The sequence below is a fragment of the Oncorhynchus keta genome, chromosome 27 (assembly GCF_023373465.1).
Source record: "Oncorhynchus keta strain PuntledgeMale-10-30-2019 chromosome 27, Oket_V2, whole genome shotgun sequence".
Taxonomy (NCBI): domain Eukaryota; kingdom Metazoa; phylum Chordata; class Actinopteri; order Salmoniformes; family Salmonidae; genus Oncorhynchus; species Oncorhynchus keta.
This window is the reverse complement of record NC_068447.1, coordinates 41,861,583-41,880,408: the sequence shown is the minus strand read 5'-3', so window position 1 is coordinate 41,880,408 and position 18,826 is coordinate 41,861,583. Positions and strand designations below refer to the sequence as shown.

At 51.3% G+C, this 18,826-nt stretch overlaps 1 protein-coding gene across 2 annotated transcripts in view; it reads right to left on the bottom strand.

Moving 5' to 3' along the window:
• The window catches only part of LOC118360336 (low-density lipoprotein receptor-related protein 1-like), a 146,179-nt gene that overhangs the window by 11,064 nt on the left and 116,289 nt on the right, over positions 1-18,826 (bottom strand). For both annotated transcript variants that reach the window (XM_052482449.1, XM_052482450.1), the window contains exons 43-85: positions 18,632-18,821; positions 18,130-18,334; positions 17,714-17,906; positions 17,392-17,517; positions 17,143-17,271; positions 16,928-17,047; positions 16,740-16,853; positions 16,290-16,439; positions 15,882-16,004; positions 15,507-15,623; positions 15,159-15,287; positions 14,627-14,749; positions 14,226-14,366; positions 13,531-13,718; positions 13,128-13,311; positions 12,841-12,926; positions 12,379-12,498; positions 11,887-12,074; positions 11,395-11,600; positions 9,843-10,031; positions 9,532-9,680; positions 9,012-9,105; positions 8,554-8,670; positions 8,269-8,388; positions 7,919-8,041; positions 7,534-7,659; positions 7,187-7,303; positions 6,256-6,362; positions 5,839-5,971; positions 5,515-5,634; positions 5,132-5,254; positions 4,753-4,890; positions 4,462-4,599; positions 4,258-4,377; positions 3,786-4,078; positions 3,397-3,578; positions 3,175-3,281; positions 2,874-2,993; positions 2,427-2,603; positions 1,991-2,131; positions 1,730-1,903; positions 721-882; positions 260-434 (exon numbers count right to left, since the gene is read on the bottom strand). In XM_052482449.1, coding sequence (XP_052338409.1) covers positions 260-434; positions 721-882; positions 1,730-1,903; positions 1,991-2,131; positions 2,427-2,603; positions 2,874-2,993; positions 3,175-3,281; positions 3,397-3,578; positions 3,786-4,078; positions 4,258-4,377; positions 4,462-4,599; positions 4,753-4,890; positions 5,132-5,254; positions 5,515-5,634; positions 5,839-5,971; positions 6,256-6,362; positions 7,187-7,303; positions 7,534-7,659; positions 7,919-8,041; positions 8,269-8,388; positions 8,554-8,670; positions 9,012-9,105; positions 9,532-9,680; positions 9,843-10,031; positions 11,395-11,600; positions 11,887-12,074; positions 12,379-12,498; positions 12,841-12,926; positions 13,128-13,311; positions 13,531-13,718; positions 14,226-14,366; positions 14,627-14,749; positions 15,159-15,287; positions 15,507-15,623; positions 15,882-16,004; positions 16,290-16,439; positions 16,740-16,853; positions 16,928-17,047; positions 17,143-17,271; positions 17,392-17,517; positions 17,714-17,906; positions 18,130-18,334; positions 18,632-18,821 — 6,277 coding nt within the window. The remainder of the gene's footprint in view (positions 1-259; positions 435-720; positions 883-1,729; positions 1,904-1,990; positions 2,132-2,426; positions 2,604-2,873; positions 2,994-3,174; positions 3,282-3,396; positions 3,579-3,785; positions 4,079-4,257; positions 4,378-4,461; positions 4,600-4,752; positions 4,891-5,131; positions 5,255-5,514; positions 5,635-5,838; positions 5,972-6,255; positions 6,363-7,186; positions 7,304-7,533; positions 7,660-7,918; positions 8,042-8,268; positions 8,389-8,553; positions 8,671-9,011; positions 9,106-9,531; positions 9,681-9,842; positions 10,032-11,394; positions 11,601-11,886; positions 12,075-12,378; positions 12,499-12,840; positions 12,927-13,127; positions 13,312-13,530; positions 13,719-14,225; positions 14,367-14,626; positions 14,750-15,158; positions 15,288-15,506; positions 15,624-15,881; positions 16,005-16,289; positions 16,440-16,739; positions 16,854-16,927; positions 17,048-17,142; positions 17,272-17,391; positions 17,518-17,713; positions 17,907-18,129; positions 18,335-18,631; positions 18,822-18,826) is intronic.

Sequence of the window (18,826 nt, the reverse complement as noted above, 5' to 3'; positions counted from 1 at the left end):
TGTGTGTGTGTGTGACTGAGCAGTGTGTGTGTGTGACTGAGCAGTGTGTGTGTGTGTGTGTGTGTGTGTGTGTGTGTGTGTGTGTGTGACTGAGCAGTGTGTGTGTGTGTGACTGAGCAGTGTGTGTGTGTGACTGAGCAGTGTGTGTGTGTGACTGAGCAGTGTGTGTGTGTGTGACTGAGCAGTGTGTGTGTGTGCATCTGTGAGCGTGAACGGACTGAGCAGTGTGTGTGTGTGTGTACATAGTGTGCACTCCTACCGGCACATGACCTCTCCTGAGGCTTTGGGCAGACACTTGCCGTTGGGGCCGCAGTACTGGCACTTGGCTAGCTCACATAGCTGTCCGTGGAACTGAGGGGGACAGCGACACAGCTTGGTGGCATTGGCAGTCTGCAGACACTTCCCCTCATTCATACAGTAATCCTCACATTTACCTGGGGGGTGGGGGGCAGAGAAACAAAGCTCACACAGTGAATACTCTCCTTTTGAGCCATTTCTGATCAGGGATTAAGCAGTGGATTAACAAGTGGATTGAAGACCGGTTCTTATTTTGCTGAACTGCTTCAGACGAATGACAGACCCAGGATGAAGACCCAGGAACTGTACCTTTGGTTACACTGTTGTACCAGGCTGATACAAAGCTGAAAAGCTCGACATCCACTTGACTTGGAAGTGGTGCACATGGTTGGGTAAATAGCCCATTCTGGATTACACACTCACTGTATTGACACTGGTCTCCCAGGTACTCAGGCAGACAGCGGCAGGTGGGCTGGTTGCCCTGGGATACGGTGCAGTTGCCTCCATTGTGACAGTAGTCCTGACAGGTGTGCAGGTTACACTGGGGCCCCGTGAAGCCCTTCAGACAGCGACATGTAGGGGCTCCTGGAAGAGAGAAGGACAGGGTCAAAGGTTAAGAAAGACGGGTGAGAACTAAATGAGAACAAAAATATAATGTAGGCTATATAAACTCCGCAAAAAAAAGGAGAAACGTCCTCTCACTGTCAACTGTGTTTATTTTCAGCAAACTCAACATGTGGAAATATTTGTATGAACATAACAATATTCAACAACTGAGACATAAATTGAACAAGTTCCACAGACATGTGACTAACAGAAATGAAATAATGTGTCCCTGAACAAATGGGGGGTCAAAGTCAAAATTAACAGTCCGTATCTGGTGTGGCCACCAGCTGCATTAAGTACTGCAGTGCATCTCCTCCAGGCATCAGATTTGCCATTTCTTGCTGTGAGATGTTACCCCACTCTTCCACCAAGGCACCTGCAAGTTCCCGGACATTTCTGGGGGGAATGGCCTTTTGGTGTTTTTCAGAGTCAGGTGAAAGGCCTCTTTAGTGTCCTAAGTTTTCATATCTGTGACCTTAATTGCCTACCGTCTGTACGCTGTTAGTGTCTTAATGACCGTTCCACAGGTGCATGTTCATTAATTGTTTATAGTTCATTGAACAAGCACAGGAAACAGTGTTTAAACCCTTTTACAATGAAGATCTGTGAAGTTACATATATTTGGATGTTGACTAATTATCTTTGAAAGACAGGGTCCTGAAAAAGGGACGTTTCTTGTTTTGCTGAGTTTACTGTATGACTACCTAACACACAGGGCTGAATCCGAACCCGAGACATTTTCGGATGAATATCCGTACAACATAAAGATGTGCATCAAGTTAGGATTCAGCCCCCAGAGTAGTTTGTGGCCACACCAATGACCTACCTGCGACCGAGGCAGTGCAGGACCCTCCATTCCTACAGTGGTCTCTACACTGGTTGACCTCACACCTCTCTCCCGTGAAACTGGACTGGCACTGACACTTGGCCTGCTGCCTGGCGTTCAGGAAGCAGTTCCCGCCGTTCAGACACAGGACCGTACACGGCCCGGACGGAGGAGCTGGGAGGAGGCGGGCAGGAGATAGGGGGAAAGGTTATTGATAGTGTGTGTGTGTGTGTGTGTGCCTGCGTGTGTGTGTGTACTCACAGAACGGAGACAGCGTGGGAGGGGGTCTCTCCACACACGTGCCGTTTTCAGCCACGCGGTCATTGGGACAGGTGCAGACTGGACCACTGGGACTGAGCAGACACAACCACTCACACTTCTTCTTGTCACATGGGTTGGTCACTGAATCACAGAGCGAGAGGACAGACATTAAGAACCAGAGCATGATCACTTTATGTGGCGTGAACGTCAACAGTAGGGCGCTATAAGGAGGAATCGGGGTCAGAAGAACACTGTGTGGAATATGGGTTTACAGTATCACACTTTATAGCGAATAAGGGGTCAAAAATAAGAAGTGCACTAAATGGCGAATCGGGGTCAAAAGTAGTGACTACTCTAGATAATGGATAGAGTGTCATCTGAGGTCATTTCAATGAGGAAGGGAGCTGCAGACAGGACAGACAGGACAGACACTCACTCTCTGGCTGTTTGTAACGGTGGTAAAGGACTATGTCTGTGGCGTGGTTAATGCCAGTGGTCAGGTTCTCCATGGGGCCCTTGCCAAACTTGTTGACCCGGAACACAAAGTTATTAATGTAGGTGACGCCATATATGTAGTCCTCAAAGATGTCGATGCTGAACGGATGGAGCAGGTCTGGGGAGGTAAGAGGAGAGAGAGAGACCTTTTGGTTATCCCATGCTGCTCAAACTCTGTGGTCGTTGTGAGGCGTGAAGGCACGACTCTGTAAACCAGTGACACCTGCTGGCGAGAGAAATAACTGCTCACAATTAGCAATGCCAGACTCTTTTGGTACAATGTCCATCTGTGGAAACGAGAGGATCCTTCATACGGAATTCATCCCCATAAATGCACTATATGTAGCAACTGAACCCCAACCCTGATCAGTATGAAGGGGAACTGAACTGTTTTTGAGGCCGGTGACGGCAATGACGGGGTCGGAGCCGTTGAGATGCACGCTGCCGATGACCGAGAGCTTAGCGTCCGCCCAGTAGAGACGCTCGTTGAAGTAGTCCACCGCCAGACCTGGAGGGAGGGAGGGAGGGAGGAGGACAAGCAGAGGAGAGTCAACGCAGGAGACCACAAGAGGCTAACGACGCTATTCGTGACATTACGAAGAAGGCTACGCTAACGCTAGGTTAAGCAATATCACAATGCATAACGCTAGGTACTAATGCTAGGCTACAACGCTAACGCCAACACAGACCTGTGGGCCACTGGATGTTCTCGTGGACCAGGGTCTGTCTCAAGGTTCCGTCCATGGCTGCCGTCTCAATCTTAGGGTGGTTTCCCCAGTCGGCCCAGTACATGGTTCTGGAGGGGACAGAGAAACGCAGTCCAAACAGCTCAGCAGGAAATACAAAATGGAATATTTGACATATATTGATGTATTTTATTGGCATTCCAGCACAGGGTAACCATCGCTCACCCTCTCTGCGGGTCCACTACGATGGCGTAAGGCTCGTCGATCATGCCCGAGATGAGGGTCTTGCGGTGCTGGCCTGAGATCAGGGCCACCTCGATCACATCCCTGCCAGAGTCAGTCCAGTACAGGTTACCAGCCACCCAGTCCACCGCTATGCCCCGAGGCATTTCCAGATGCCCTACAATCTAGTCAGGGGGGCGATCAGATATGGGTGTTTTAGGTACCGTACATCACACTATGTTGTGAACGGAAAACAACAGATCTTTCTGAGCTATGAGACATCCTGTGCACCAGACCGCAGTCCACTAATATTGTCTCACACATGGGAGGTTATGATCGTGCCCATGTTTGTGTGTGTATGTGAATTCATTCCTGCTTGCGTCGGGCCTCACCTCCAGGGTGGTAACACTTCCCTCACTCTGGCGACGGTTGCGGTGTGTATTGGACGATGGGCCAGACGAGGGAGAGGACGACGATGAAGGAAGCTCGTAAGAGGAGATCCTGCCCGTGTGCCAGTTGGTCCAGTAGATGCGGTTCGTCTTGACGTGCAGGTCCATGGCGTCGATGCGCACGTTGGCGTCGCCCTGGAAGGTCTGCTCGTAGCGCCAGTTGGGCATGCCAGGATCCAGGCTGCGGATCTCGTTGTCGTCGGCGATGTAGAGCACCTGTCTGCTACTGTTCAGGTCTGGGGAGGGAGAGATTGACGAGTGAGAGAAGTAGGGACAGGGAGGGAGGGGGGAGGGAGGGAGGGAGGGAGGGAGGGAGGGAGAACTTCAACACACGGAATCCATGAAAATATCAATGAAAGCACATGCACTATTTCAACTAATCTAGGGGTTTGAAGAGTAAAAGTACACTACTTACTGTCAGCCTTGCAGGTGTCGTTGATCCTGGTGAAGTACTTGTGGCAGCTGCACTTGTGGGAGCCCTTGGTGTTGTTGCACACGTGGGAGCACACCCCAAACTGCTTACACTCGTTCTTATCTGAGAGGGGACAGGGAGGGGAGGGTTAATAATGCTGATCGAGCGCCCAGCGAGCGAGTGAACATTCAGGTGGGCGCAGCGAACCTCCACAGGTGTTGTGGCCAGTCTTCCTGAAGCCTGGTTTGCAGGCGCAGAAGGAGTCTGTCCCGTTGGTGACGCAGTGTGCCTCGTCCCCGTCCCCACACAGAGTCCTGTTGCTCCTGCAGTCGTTCAGCTTGGTATCTGCGGGGTCAGAGGGGAAAATAGCATCACGGGTCCGTAACGGCGCTGAGCCACCGGGAAGGTTAGCCCGAACGGCGTGCGAAACAAACGCAGGCTTTTCTAACGCGACGACTGCTTAGGCGAGTCGTCGCGGCGGTGTGACTTGGGGGTCACCTGTCTTGCAGTGGATCTCGTCTGAACCGTAGTCCTCACAGTCGTTGAAGAAGTTACAGCGCAGGCTGGAGCTGATGCACCTCCCGTTGGCACACAGGAACTCGTCCTTCTCACAGGTAGGCTCGGCTGGAGGGGGCTCTGAGAAAACACAAAGGGGATAAATACGTCAATTGAATTGAATGAACACAATGACCCTAGTCCCCTAGCATACAACTTCATATGAAACAACGAGGTCGACGCATTTGATATGGATTCTGTAATATGTGTGCCGGGGGGCAGATCCAACCTGTCCCACAGGGGACCACAGAGCATCAAGGCAGGCACCAGATAGCCTTGTGTTGGTCCACGTGCAAAAAGGCCAGCAGCACAGTAAACTCACGGCAGTTGAGCTCATCAGAGTTGTCCCCGCAGTTGTCAACTCCATCACACTGTTTGGACACCTGCAGACACACACGGTCATTCTGGCAGCGGAAAGTCCTGGTGGGGGGGCACTGGAACATCCCTGAGGGGAGCAGACAGAGGGGTTAGGAGACAAGGAGTTAGAACAGGCTTTAGGATCCATAACCTTTTCACACCATCGCGACAACCAGAACGGTGTCGGCTCTGATGTTTCCTGATCACGCGGCCCATTCCATTTCCGATTTCAGCTCCTGGTGGATGAGTGACCAGGCCAACACAGTACAACTGAGCTCAGCTCTGTAGAGTGTAAAGGGTACTAGTAGACGGGATATGAATGTCACAGGATGCGAGGTCACTACTCACGGCACTCGGCGGGATTCTCGTCCGAGTTGTCTCCACAGTCGTCCTCTCCGTCACACTTCCAGGCCAGGGGCTTACACAGCGTGTTGTTACACTGGAAGTCATCCAGGGGGCAGTGTTTAGCTGAGACACGGAGAAGGGACGAAACACAAATACAGGTTGTCTATTACCGACCCGGATCCGAGACATCCTACCACAGGTTCCAGAATCCCTCTCAATTAGGGAAAAAGTTCAAGTCTCAATATAACCCCTCTCTTTTTAGCACTGTGGCCATGTCAAACGGGAGCCTGAGTGACACACACAGGGACACAACACACACACACTCACGAGCAATGTGACACTTCTCCTCGTCGCTGCCGTCCAAACAGTCAGCGTCTGCGTCACAGCGCCAGCGGCTGGGGATGCAGTGGCCGTTCTTACACTGGAACTGATCACTGTCACACCTCAGCTCACAGCCGTCCTGAGGGAACCACACACAACAAGTCCCTCACTCTTAAACAATGTAGGAAAGCCTCACATCATCATCAACATCAAAGCACATCCATTACAGCGGATGTCCGTGGACAGGATATCCAAAAAGCGAGGTTATTTCATATGTCCTCCTCAAGTAAAAAGGCAGATGTCTAAGCTTCAAGGACAACCCGATAACACAGAGGGTTGTGAGAAAAGTACGAGTCAGTAGTGTTATCTATGACACAAGTATCTGACCCAGCACTGTTGCTACGATGGAGTCCGGCGCGTTACCTCATCAGATCCGTCAGCACAGTCATGGTCTCCATCACACTTCCACCTCCCGGCGATACACCGTCCGTTGGTACAGGCAAACTCACTCTCGGAGCACGGCCGCGGCACTGTAAAGATACACAGCGACGCAGGTCTGGCGTGAGGACCGTGCACTCACTCTCTGGCTGTCCAAACTCACAGGGGAGAGCATGCCCCACACACAAAAACACATGGACACTCAGACAGGGGCCAAACAATGACAGTCAAAGGGGCGCTCCAGAGATCCCCCCTGCTTTAACAGACTTGAGCGTCTTCGAAAATAAGACAAAAGCTTTGTTGAGTACAATGGCCTCAGGTGGCCAGGTAGGATAATACCATTACTTCACATTACAGTAGAAACTATCCTCTGGAGCGCTACCTTTGACCTCTCACTTTTTGAGGGGACATCATGGTGGGGACTGGAGTTCAAATGGGCAGCATCAGACATGCAAACGAGCGCGATGGGAGGAGGAGCAGAGTGACATTAGGTTGGGAGGAGATGGGGATGGTTAAAAGTGGAGGCCTACCTCTGGCTCAAGCCAACGGGCCAGTCGGTGTGAAATGAAACAGACATGAGACGAGGTGAGATGCACAAGAGATGATATTAAAAAGGAGCAAAGGCCAAACTGAATGAATTTCTACCGAATGAAAGGCAACTTTGCAGGTAAGATGAGGTTTTCGCTACGAAACAGACCCGCAAGAAGACACAGACAAAGACAAACGCACGAATCAAACAATTGAAACGGTGTTTCGGGCCAGTCATACGGAGCAAGCCACCAATGCCCAATCCCTAGAGGTGCACAAACCATGAGCATTATAACAATGTAACGGGACAACGCAGTGACACTGTACTGGCGACACGAGTGAACGAGGATAGTGTGCGCTAACAGGGGATGACAGAGCGAGACCTTACCGCACTTGTCCTCGTCCGAGTTGTCCCCACAGTCGTTGTCGTAGTCACACTGCCAGCGGCCCGGGACACAGCGGTTGTTCTTACACCTGAACTGGTACGGCTCGCACGTCCTCTCATCTACACAGAGACACACTCCGTCAGCGCCGTAACAACCATATAGGTCACATGGCAGCACAGGAGGTCCACGATATCATCATTGAACCGTCGACACTAGAGAGGTCGTTGGCAATGCTGGCGACCAATCACGGACGCGGTCCCAGATCATAACCAAAACTCCATTGGCAATAAAGGTAGCGGCCCTTTTGAGCCGTCTCTCTGTTCCCTAGGCGACAGAACAGAACACCCACCACATTCCTCTTTGGGTTCGTCAGACGAGTCTCCGCAGTCATTTTCTCCGTCACACTTCCACCGGGCCGGGATGCAGCGTCCAGAGTCCTTACAGCGAAACTCATCCACGCCACACGTCATCTGGGCTGGAGGGGGGAGAGGGAGGGGGAGAGAGATTGAGGCTTGTATACCAGGCCAGATAGACTGAGTAAAGTAAAAGGTGATGGGAGGATGTCACGAGGTCTGTAAGATCTAGTGCATTTTGTAATTGACTAGTTTCGGTAGGTTTAGCCAGAACCCGGTAAGCAGAAACTTGTATTCTTCTTCAACATGGAAGTGGAGCTTGACTTGTGTGTCTGTCATTAATCTAGAAAGGTTTTCTGAAACAGAGGGGTGGGGTCTCACTGCAGTTGGCTGGTTCGTCCGACCCGTCCACACAGTCATTGTCACGGTCACACACCCAGACGCGAGGGATACAGCGCTTGGTGATGGCACACTGGAACTGGGTGGGCGCACACGTGACCTCGGCTAGAGGGAGGAGACAGACCGACTGTTACCGAGAGGGAGCAACTCACAACAACAACAGTTGATTTATTAGAGCACAGGTTAGTCTCACTGAAATGCAATCAAGTTTCACAAGAGAGACCTGGGTCAGCAGTACTACCCCGATAAAACACAACACATACGTAGGTGATGTATACAACGGACATTCAGACACATGTAAGAAAGCGTGTAGACGGGACGTGTGGACTCACGGCAGTCCTTCTCGTCCTCTCCTTCGCCACAGTTGTCCTGGCCGTTACAGCGGAAGATTCCCGGGATACAGCGGCTGGGGTGGGAGCACTTGAACTGACTGGGCAGACACACGTGGATATCTGGAGAACAAATCACACACACACACACAGAGAGAGAGAGAGGAAGAGAGGTCAGAGATGAGCAGAGAAACAAAGAGTGGGAGAGAGAGAGAGAGCAAGAGAGAGAGTGGGGGCGAGAATGAAAGATTGAGGGAGGGGAAGCGAAAGCAGGAACGAGGCCGTTACCGCAGTTGGCCTCGTCCGAATTGTCCTGGCAGTCGTTGTCCCCGTCACAGATGTAGGCTGGGTTGGTGCAGATGCCTGTTCCACACTGGAACTGGCCGGGCCTGCACTTGAACTCCGCTATAAAGGACAAATGGACGACACCGACAGACACACATTCAGATCGAGGTCGTTTGAAAGTCTGAAACAGACCCACAGCAGACCCACACCAACGCTCTTCCTCCACCCCTCATCCTCCACCTCTCATCCTCCACGATCTCATCCTCCACGATCTCAGAGCCGAGTAGAAGGATCAATGACCCTTTGCTATACAACCACATACTACTCGTTCACCCATTTGACGTAGAGCTGGCTTCGCCAAGGTCGTGGGTTCAATTCCCACAGGGACCACACACACACACACTAGAAATGTACGCAATCACGTTACCAAGTCGCGTTGGATGAAAAAGTGTCACACTCACGACATTCTGCAGGCTCGTCCGAGCGATCCCCACAGTCGTCCTCCGTGTCACACTTCCACCAGAAAGGGATGCACTTGTCGTTCTTACACACAAACTGGACGAGGGGAGGAGGAGAGAGAGTGAGAACGAACGGGTTAGCAAACAGAGGACGTTGCAAAAATGAATGACGCGCCACGTAACCGTAGCAGCCTCTAACAACAGTCTTCAACTCGTTGCCATGTAAGTCTCCTCTGATCATATCATTAAGACGAATCCAAAAACAGACGGAACAGAAGTCTGACGCTCATTCATCTATTAATACCACAGCTAAATGGGGAACGTTCTACTTAGTTCTACTACCAAAGCCCAGGTAAGAGGCTGAATGTAAGGCTGTGCTGTACTGTGCTGTGTAGATAATGACGCTTAATTATCGCACAAAGCATAATAAACAGCAGTGTAACATCTCCTCATTCCACAAGAGACTCTGCTGCCCCCTAGCTGCCTGGCCCCTCAACAGCCATATCGTTCCGCAGTCCCTCACCTGGCTGGCAGTGCAGTTGGACATGCAGGTGCGTCCATCGTTGGCCAGGTAGAAGTTGGTGGGACAGGCACACTTGTAGCCCCCTCCAGGGCTCAGCAGACACAGGTTACTACAGCCGCCGTTGTCTGTCTGGCACGGGTGGTTGAACACTGGAAGCAAAGGGGATGAAGGGAACTCTTAACCGGAGCTACTGTGTGTGTGTGTGTGTGTGTGTGTGTGTGTGTGTGTGTGTGTGTGTGTGTGTGTGTGTGTGTGTGTGTGTGTGTGTGTGTGTGTGTGTGTGTGTGTGTGTGTACATGCGTATCTCGTACCCTCAGGCTGGCGGTAAGGGTGGTAGATGTGGATGTCCATGGGCCGGTGGAGGGTAGTGACCAGGGTGGTCTTGTTGATACCCAGGGTCTTGTGACACCTGTTGATGGACTTGGTCTCCCAGTCGGTCCAGTAGATGTACTCCTCAAACAGGGTCATGGCGAAGATGTGGGGGACGTCCTGGGTAAGCACTGTGGACCCAAAACACACAGCAGGGATGTCATTGGTATCATATTACACACAGGGTCCCGAGTTTTACCTGGCCACCACATGACCTGACCAGGGAAATCGCTACCGGCTAAAACCTGGTGTCCAAGAGTTTTTCCCTCGTCCAAACACTGGGGGACATCAATTACACCACAACGGTGTCAGTCAAATGTGTATAGTCACACAACGCCCAAAGACTAACACAAGGAGTAGTGGTGACGGAGCGACAGCCATTCATGATACCAACTCACTACTGTCTATGGGTTAAGCAGTAGGAGTCACGCACACCTCTCACGGTCATGACTATGTGCTTAAGAATGTTCCTCATCAATGCACTCATTCAGTTCGCTCCATGTTGTTATGGAAACACGCCATTAGCTACCTGACTGTCCTCTGCTGTAAAAGTACAGTCGGCCACCCACACACACACACACACACACACACACACACACACACACACACACACACACACACACACACACAGTGTGAAACAGCACATGTTAGATTTAGGATGGTGACGCCTCATCATTGGTTAATTGATATTCTAATCAGTGTTGTGGTACAAACGTTACACGAGTCTCCTGCCACCTGGACAAGTCCTGAGGGAGTTTCGTTCTATGATACTGGAGCGACGGGAGCTGAGAGGAGATGCTGGTGGATCTACACGGAGTGGCCTTTGACCAGCTCCCTCCCTTATCTGAACTCAAACAGCCCGTGTCCCCATTAGGAAGACAGTTCTGTGTGCGCAGAAGGTTAACGACCCACGGGTGGGCTAGCACCACCGTACCAGGGCGCTAACACGGCTCCACTGCCGACCACGGAACATCCGCCAGGCAATAGGAACCATGGCCCGTCTGGTCAGGACGAGAAACGCAGAACACACAGTCGACACCAACTCCACTATGAAACCTCCATGGCGACCAGGAAGACGCATCCTCTCAAACCCACGTGCCCTTAGTTTCAAACGGAGGTTTGTGAATGTGAGGAATTCAAAATCATCAGGAACTCCTCCGCATCCCTGCATTCTTCTGCACGGTTGGCTGACAATATAAAGCATTGTCCTTTGTCTGGTGACAAGGCGCGGGGTATTCAGACCCCATGCAGATAACAGCCTCATCAGTAGTCTGACCGAACAATAGCCCTCTCTCTCTCTCTCTCTCTCTCTCGTCTCACTCCTCCCTCTCTCGTCTCACTCCTCCCCACCAAAGGGCCCAGGGCTCTAAACGGCACCACTGTGAACAGTGCGCCGGACCGTGGCTCTCATACAATTGTGCGCGCGCGTGTACATCTGTGTGTGTGTGTGTGTGTGTGTGTGTGTGGAGGCTACTGTACGTCAATATGCATTACCCGTGTGTCTGTTGGTACCATCCAGGCTGGCAAACTCAATGTAGTCCTCTCTGGCATCGGCCCAGTAGATGCGGTCGTTGATGAAGTCCAGTGTAAGACCATTGGGCCAGGTGATCTTGTCCTCGACGATCACACTGCGGTTGGAGCTGTCCATCCCAATCCGCCCTATGTGGGGGTTGTCGCCCCAGTCTGACCAGTACAGGTACCTGAGGAGCAAGACGGGACAGTATCACATTACACCATCAGAACCCTTATTAGAGAAAAAGACCGTCGTCTTGTAGACATCGTCCTTGGAGCCGACAGGACGTACGTCCTGACCGGGATAACTCTGGGTACTAGTTGTAGCCTATAAGTCCTTAGCGTTCCATTGCATTTCACGGTTCATTCGTACAGAGGCTGAGTACGTGACAACGCGTCCGTCTCAGACCATACAGGACTTTCCAGTCCAGCCTCATGTTCTGTATGTATCGTACTCTGGGCTGTCCCTCTCACCCGTTGCGTACATCCAAAGCCACAGCGCGTGGTTCCCTCAGGCCGGTGTTCACCAGGACCGACCGGAAGGCTCCTCCTAGCTTGGACACCTCGATGGTGTCCCGCCCCTTATCACACCAGTACAGGTTTCCTCCGACCCAGTCTACAGCCAATCCGTCTGGGTTACTGAGGGAGGTCCGGTGCAGCACCTGGACAAGAGCCAATCAGAGAGTCAGATGCTGGCCAACTAACTAACTAACCAGGAAGTCATACACGGGCCAACTGTCCATTCAGAGCCACAAAAAGACGAACTGTTCAATAAGAGAGAAATAAACTAGCCCGCTGTCCAATGAGAACAACAGACTTGAGACATATCCAATCTGAAAGCCACTAACAGGTCGGTTGTCCAATCAGAGAGTCACAGACAGGTTAACTGACCAATCAGAGTCAAGGACTAGCCAGCTGTCCACAGACTCAATGAGAGTGACAGACCCGGACAACTTCCATACGGACCTCGATGTTGCTGCCGTTGATGTTCATGCGGCGTATCATGGAGCCCTGAGTGGTCACGTCTGTCCAGTAGAGCATCTGCTCTGCATAGTGGAAGTCCAGAGCCACCGCGTTGTTCAGGCCCTGGCGCACACACACACACACACACACACACATTAGAAAACAGACTATCAGGATCCGCAAATTCTATTTTTACACACATTTACAATCACTGAATTCTATTTCATTTGCAAAGGATCCAAACATTCCAAAAAGATCATACCTTGGATGTTTATAGTCACGGCAACAACCCCCCCCAAAGCATACACACTCAGAAGCACGCAAATACATGCACAAAAAACACGACACACAGGATATAGCCTACAATCGGTTTAGATTATCACTAATCGCTGACCATAAATAGCCATATAAACGGACACCTGGTTAAATGGCACACTGATCCCAACACAGTGTGTGCTGTCTCACCTGTTTAATCAGAGTGTAGTTGGTGCCATTCAGGTCCAATTTCCTCAGGTAGTACCGGTTGGCAAAGATCAGGAAGGGCTCCTCATCTGTAGCGAGACAGACCGATACGAGGATAAGAGTTAGGGGGCCCAGAAAAGGGCTCCCTGTACATGGTCGAACTCGTCAGAAAGAGAGGCCCAAACGCTAAGCGATGAGTCGCGCTCCTTGAACGCCGCAACGGAATACACATTTTTACGACAGACAACGAAAGAGCCTTTGTTATTGGACGAATCCGCTGTTGGGCTTACCAGAGGTGGACTTGCAGATGGTAGGATTGTCCGGTCGGAGCTGGAAGCCCTCCACACAGAGACAGTGGAAGGATCCGTGAGTGTTGATACAGCGCTGGGTACAGGGGTAGGACGTGGTACACTCATCTATGTCCACACACGTCTTCCCATCCCGCTTCAGCTGGAAGCCAGGGTGACACCTGCACTGTAGGGGCCCAGGGGGACACACAGACAGCATGTCAATACAGTGGAACACATTGGCAGCTACAGTAGGTCGGTGCTGTACCCAGCAGACTCACACGGTTCACCAATGAGGAGGGAGATGAGACTGAGGTGGACGGAATTGATAATATCGCAGAATTTCCAGGTTGTGTTACACAGGTAGAAATATTGGCAACGTGCACAAAAGCAGACCCCCCTTTACCTTGAAGCCTATCTTGAGGTCCTCACAGAGCTGGGAGCAGCCACTCTGCTTGCTGTTGAGACACTCGTTGATGAAGCAGTTGAGTTCGTCAGAGCCGTCGCCACAGTCGTCGTTGCGGTCACACAGCAACGTCTCGTTAAGACACTTCCCGTTACGACACATGTAGGCAGAGTCATTACACTTCCCCTCTGTAGGCGGAGCAAAAGACTGCCGTTTAGGTTATGCATTACTGAAGGGCCAGCAGCGCCAACGTCGCTTTACTGCAATGACCACAGAGAACATGAAAAGATGCACAACGCAGAACTCGCTCCGCCATTTCCTGGTTGCTAAAAAAAAAAAACTCTTAATAGTTTTCTTAACTTTTAAAATATTCCCTACCAAAACAAAACCTACCGTAAGGGACGCTATGGCCTTCTCAGCAGAAGCCACAGGCAATTACTTAAACAACTCAACCACAAAATGACACACGAACACAGTGTTGTCCTATACATTTCCACAGTACAGACATAGAACACAGTGTTGTCCTATACATTTCCACAGTACAGACATAGAACACAGTGTTGTCCTATACATTTCCACAGTACAGACATAGAACACAGTGTTGTCCTATACATTTCCACAGTACAGACAAAGAACACAGTGTTGTCCTATACATTTCCACAGTACAGACATAGAACACAGTGTGTCTGTGAGACCTGAGTCTGTGCACCGGGGGTTCTTGGGAGCTTCATCAGAGCGGTCCTGACAGTCGAAATCTCCGTCACACTCCCAGCTCTTCTGGTTGAGGCAGCGGCCGTTGTTACAGCGGAACTCCTCCGGCCCACACGTAGGATACTCTACACGGGTGGAGAGGTAGGCATATGTCAGCGCCGAGACATCTGTCTGCGTCTCTAAAACTGTCAAATGTCCCTATCCTTTCAGTTATGGGTAATGACGAAGGAAACGATAACCGTATATTGAAAACGCGCCAGTTATCCTGCACTGTCAGGCCGGCGGGAAGAAGGAACTGACAAAAAGACGCACACATCACAAGCGCCGGCATCACTCCATCCCCGTCTCGCTCCTCCTCTGTGCTCACGCAGCGCCACACACTCACCGCACTGTGGGGACTCGTCGGATCCGTCAGAGCAGTCGACGTCGTGGTCACACACAAAGTGCTTGGGGATACACTGTCTGTCCTGGCACGTGAACTCATACTCATCGCAGGTGTTGTTGTACACTGGAGAGGGAGAGAAAGTGAGAATGGGTTAGCAAACAGAGGGCGTGGCAAAAATGAACGCCACGCCACGTAACCGTAGCAGTCTCTAACAACAGTCTTCAACCCGTTCCCAGCTAAATGGGGAAACGTTCTACTTTCTACTTAGTTCTACTACCGAAGCCCAATTCAGGCGTGGTGATGATTATGGAGTGAGTGGAGGAGCTGTTGAGAGATTGTTCTCCAACTCACAGCAGCCAGCCTTGATGGGTACAACCCATAAGGGCAGAGTACTATACTATATTATTAGGACATTTGTGGCTCTTCTCCTTACTCACAACAGAGGGGAAAATAAATGCTGTTGCCCTCTCACTTTCAAACCAAGGTGCCTGAACAGCGGCGCAAACTAGACTAGACTAAGACTACGACTCACAGCAGCCAGCCTTGACGCTCTCGTCCGCCCCGTCCAGACAGTCCTTATCCCCGTCACACTTCCAGCGTTGAGGGACACACACATGAGTGCCGGGACACTGGAACGCCTCGGGGCTGCACGTCTTGGTTTCTATGGCAACGTCGGAGACATGAACAGGTTAGATAACTTTCGAGTAGCGGTCGGCAAAAATGAACCGGATCAAGCAACCAACCAACGAATCAGGCTCCTCCTGTGTAAATATGTATGGGAGAATTTGGGAATCGCGTTGGTAATTGCTGCCAATGTCAGCAGAGGGTATGGTAGAGAACTCGGTGTGGCCTGGGGCCATAAATCGTAGGAGCCACTCACTGCATCTGCTGTCCTCGTCACTATTGTCGCCACAGTCGTCGGCGCCGTCACACACCCAGTGGTTGGAGATACAGCGATGGTTCCCACACTCAAACTCGGTGGACGTACAGAACTTATCTGCAAAGACAGAGGGAAAATGTTAGCGAATTTCATCTGGGTTACTTACTGGTTATTTATTATCAAAAAAAAAAAAAAAGGTTGACTGAATTATTAAACTCTGACCCCAGGCTGGTTGTGTTTATCTATTGAATACGCAGGGAGACCACACCGTTTTGATCTTTGTGGCACAACAGTACAATACAAAGTTGCATTACACCAGCTAAGGGAATATGGGGAAACACAGAAGGTATCTCTATATTGGTCAAGGAGACTGACCACAGTGGGTCTCGTCAGCGCCGTTCTCACAGTCGTTCTCCTTGTCACAGGTCCAGCTCATAGGGATACAGCGACCACTGGGGCAGGCAAAGAAGTTCACCGGGCACTTCAGCTTCTTCTTGTCTGGCGGAGAGAGACGGAGAGTACACTGTAACACTTTGACGATCCTAAAGGCGTTTGGCAATGAGTCAGACCGGGGGTTCAAATAGCTATACTTCCTTTCCTGCACAATGTAACCAATGGAGCAGTCCCAAAAGTGCCACCCCCGCCCATTTTGTCACTCCGGACAGGCTCAAGCAAACGCTCAAAGTGTTTGAAAGAAAAAGAAGACTGTTTAAAGCCCTGGCTGAATGATATACTGCCCGATAGGCCCTAAAAGGAGAACGGTAAGATCTGTCTGTCTGTTACCTGGGCAGTTTCTCTCATCCGAGTAGTCTCCACAGTCGTTGTTGCCGTCACACTGCCAGGAAGGCAGGTAGCACAGCGTGGTCCTCTCACAGCTCTTGAAGGTCGCCCCCTTCACCCCCAGACGGAAGTAGCGGGAGCAGTCAGTTGGCACTGGGGAGGAGAGACGTCATACACGAATGAACAACCGTTAGGTGGTTAGTTGAGGGGCTCCTAGGGAGCGCCGTCTGTACGTTCAACACGGGGTGGGGGATGAAATGGCTTTTCATCACAGTCGTATGTGCCCCGATGGGGGATGAAATGGCTTTTCATCACAGTCGTATGTGCCCCGATGGGGGATGCGTTCCAAACGGACGCACTAGCCACGGCAGACGCCTCCGTACGCCATTACTGAGCTAAAAATGACCTTTCTTCACAGATATCCGAAATGTCAGAGACGGCCTGTAGACTTACAGCAGTTCATCTCGTCACTGGCGTCCTCACAGTTGACCACCTGGTCACACCGGCTGGTGTTGGAGATGCAGCTTCCATCTCCACACTGGAACTCTCCGACTTTGCAGAGGGTCACTGGAGGACGCACACACATTAGAACGGGTATAGTCACGCTGACGCAAACACACACACACACACACACTACTTACTGTTGCAGGGCAGCTCGTCGGAGTGATCTCCACAGTCGTCAGTCCCGTCACACCAGAACATGTGGCCGATGCAGCGGCCGTTGATACAGCGCCTGTAGCCTTTCTTACACAGCCGGTTCGCTGCAGAGAGGAAGACCAGCTCTAGCTGCCTTACTATGACCAATACAGTATGACACCCCCCAAAAAAAAAACCAGACACACGCACACAGACTCACCGCAGTACGACTGTTTCTCGTCTGACTTGTCCTTGCAGTGGGCCATGCCGTCACAGGTCAGGCTGTAGTTGATGCAGTCCCCGTTGCCACACTCAAAGTCATCCACACTGCCACACGACGTGTTCAGAGCTACGGTAGTAGGGGAAAGACAGAGACCGTCAGCACCATGCGTATCCTAACCTAGACCGTGACCCCCCTTAACGAGAACCTATTGACTGACAATGTCCCCAGGCCCCCACCCCTTCTCACCCGAACAGGAGTTGTCCTCCAGGAGTCTGCGGTCTCCACGGCAACTACAGTTGACCCTCGCGTCCGAGGTGAGCAGACACAGGTCCTGACAGCCCCCGTTGTTGATCAGACAGGGAGAGAACTCACCTGGTAGAATCAAAATCAATTAAATGTACTCGCAATAGCCTTTAAATACTGAAACTGTACAGTAGCCCTGTGTAATATCGGCATGGACACCATTAAGCGTGCCAATTTGAAGCCATCTAAGACGACGTTGGACTCCATTGGCAGTTCGTCAGCATAAACGACCCCCCCCCCCTTCACCACGAGTTCCATCACTCACAGCTGTTGGTGTCGTTGGCCACAGCGATGATTCCCATTGGCTGCTGGGGGATGTCATTTCTCAGCAACCTCATGTCTCTGCCCACAAACTTGTCGGCCCTGAGCACGGCCCTGCGGACCCAGTCAGTCCAGAAGATGTAGTCTCCATACACCGCCAGGCCGAAAGGATGCACCGGCTCATTCTTCACAACCACCTATGTGGGGGGACATGGTTGGTAAGAAAAGCGGCTCGTCTTCAAACAACCAAAAGTATTAGAGATGTTATTTCCATAACGATTCAGAATACATTTTTTAAAAACAGTTAGACAAGAGAACACAACCGCAGACCCTTGGGAGTCCACGGGCGGCTGGCGTCAACACCGTCCCAAGAAGTCGCCACGGTAACAAGAGATGACACAGGTAGCGGAGGTGACTCACGTAGCGGTTGCTGCCGTCGTACTCGCAGCGCTCGATCTTGTCCAGCGTGGCGTCGGAGAAGTAGAGTTTCTCGGCGCGGTGGTCTATGGCCAGGCCGTTGGGGGTGCGGATGTCATTACCGATGATCACCAGCACGTTGGCACCAGACAGACTGGCACGCATAATACTGGGGGACTGCTCGTTCCAGTTGGTCCAGAACATCAGACTGGTAAGACGAGGACAACAGGAAGTAAACGGCGAGTTAGAAATAGCTTGGGAAAATGGTCCGTTACATAAAACAAACAGACCATAAAGGCAGAAAGACAAAGTAATGGAGTCAACGTATAAACCGCTCCAGTAACAGACTAATAAATCTGACCAAACAGCTACGGTTTGACATTCCATCCGTCAATTCAAATCTAGTAGTTGTTGTCAGTGGCTTTCAAATGTCATTCACACTAAAAATAAATAAATAAATATATATATATATATATATCCACAAAAGAACATCGCTGCCACTCACTCTTGACACTCGTCCAGTACAAAGGCCCTGGGGTGGTCGTCTCCAGACATGGTGACCACGGTGTTGCGGTCGTAGGCCTGCGGTCGGCTCTGGTCGACCGTGTGACGGGTGATGGTGGAGGTGGTGTAGCTGGTCCAATAGAGGGTGTCCCAGCCACGGTGGTACGCCAAACCCTCCACTGAGCCTACATCTGGG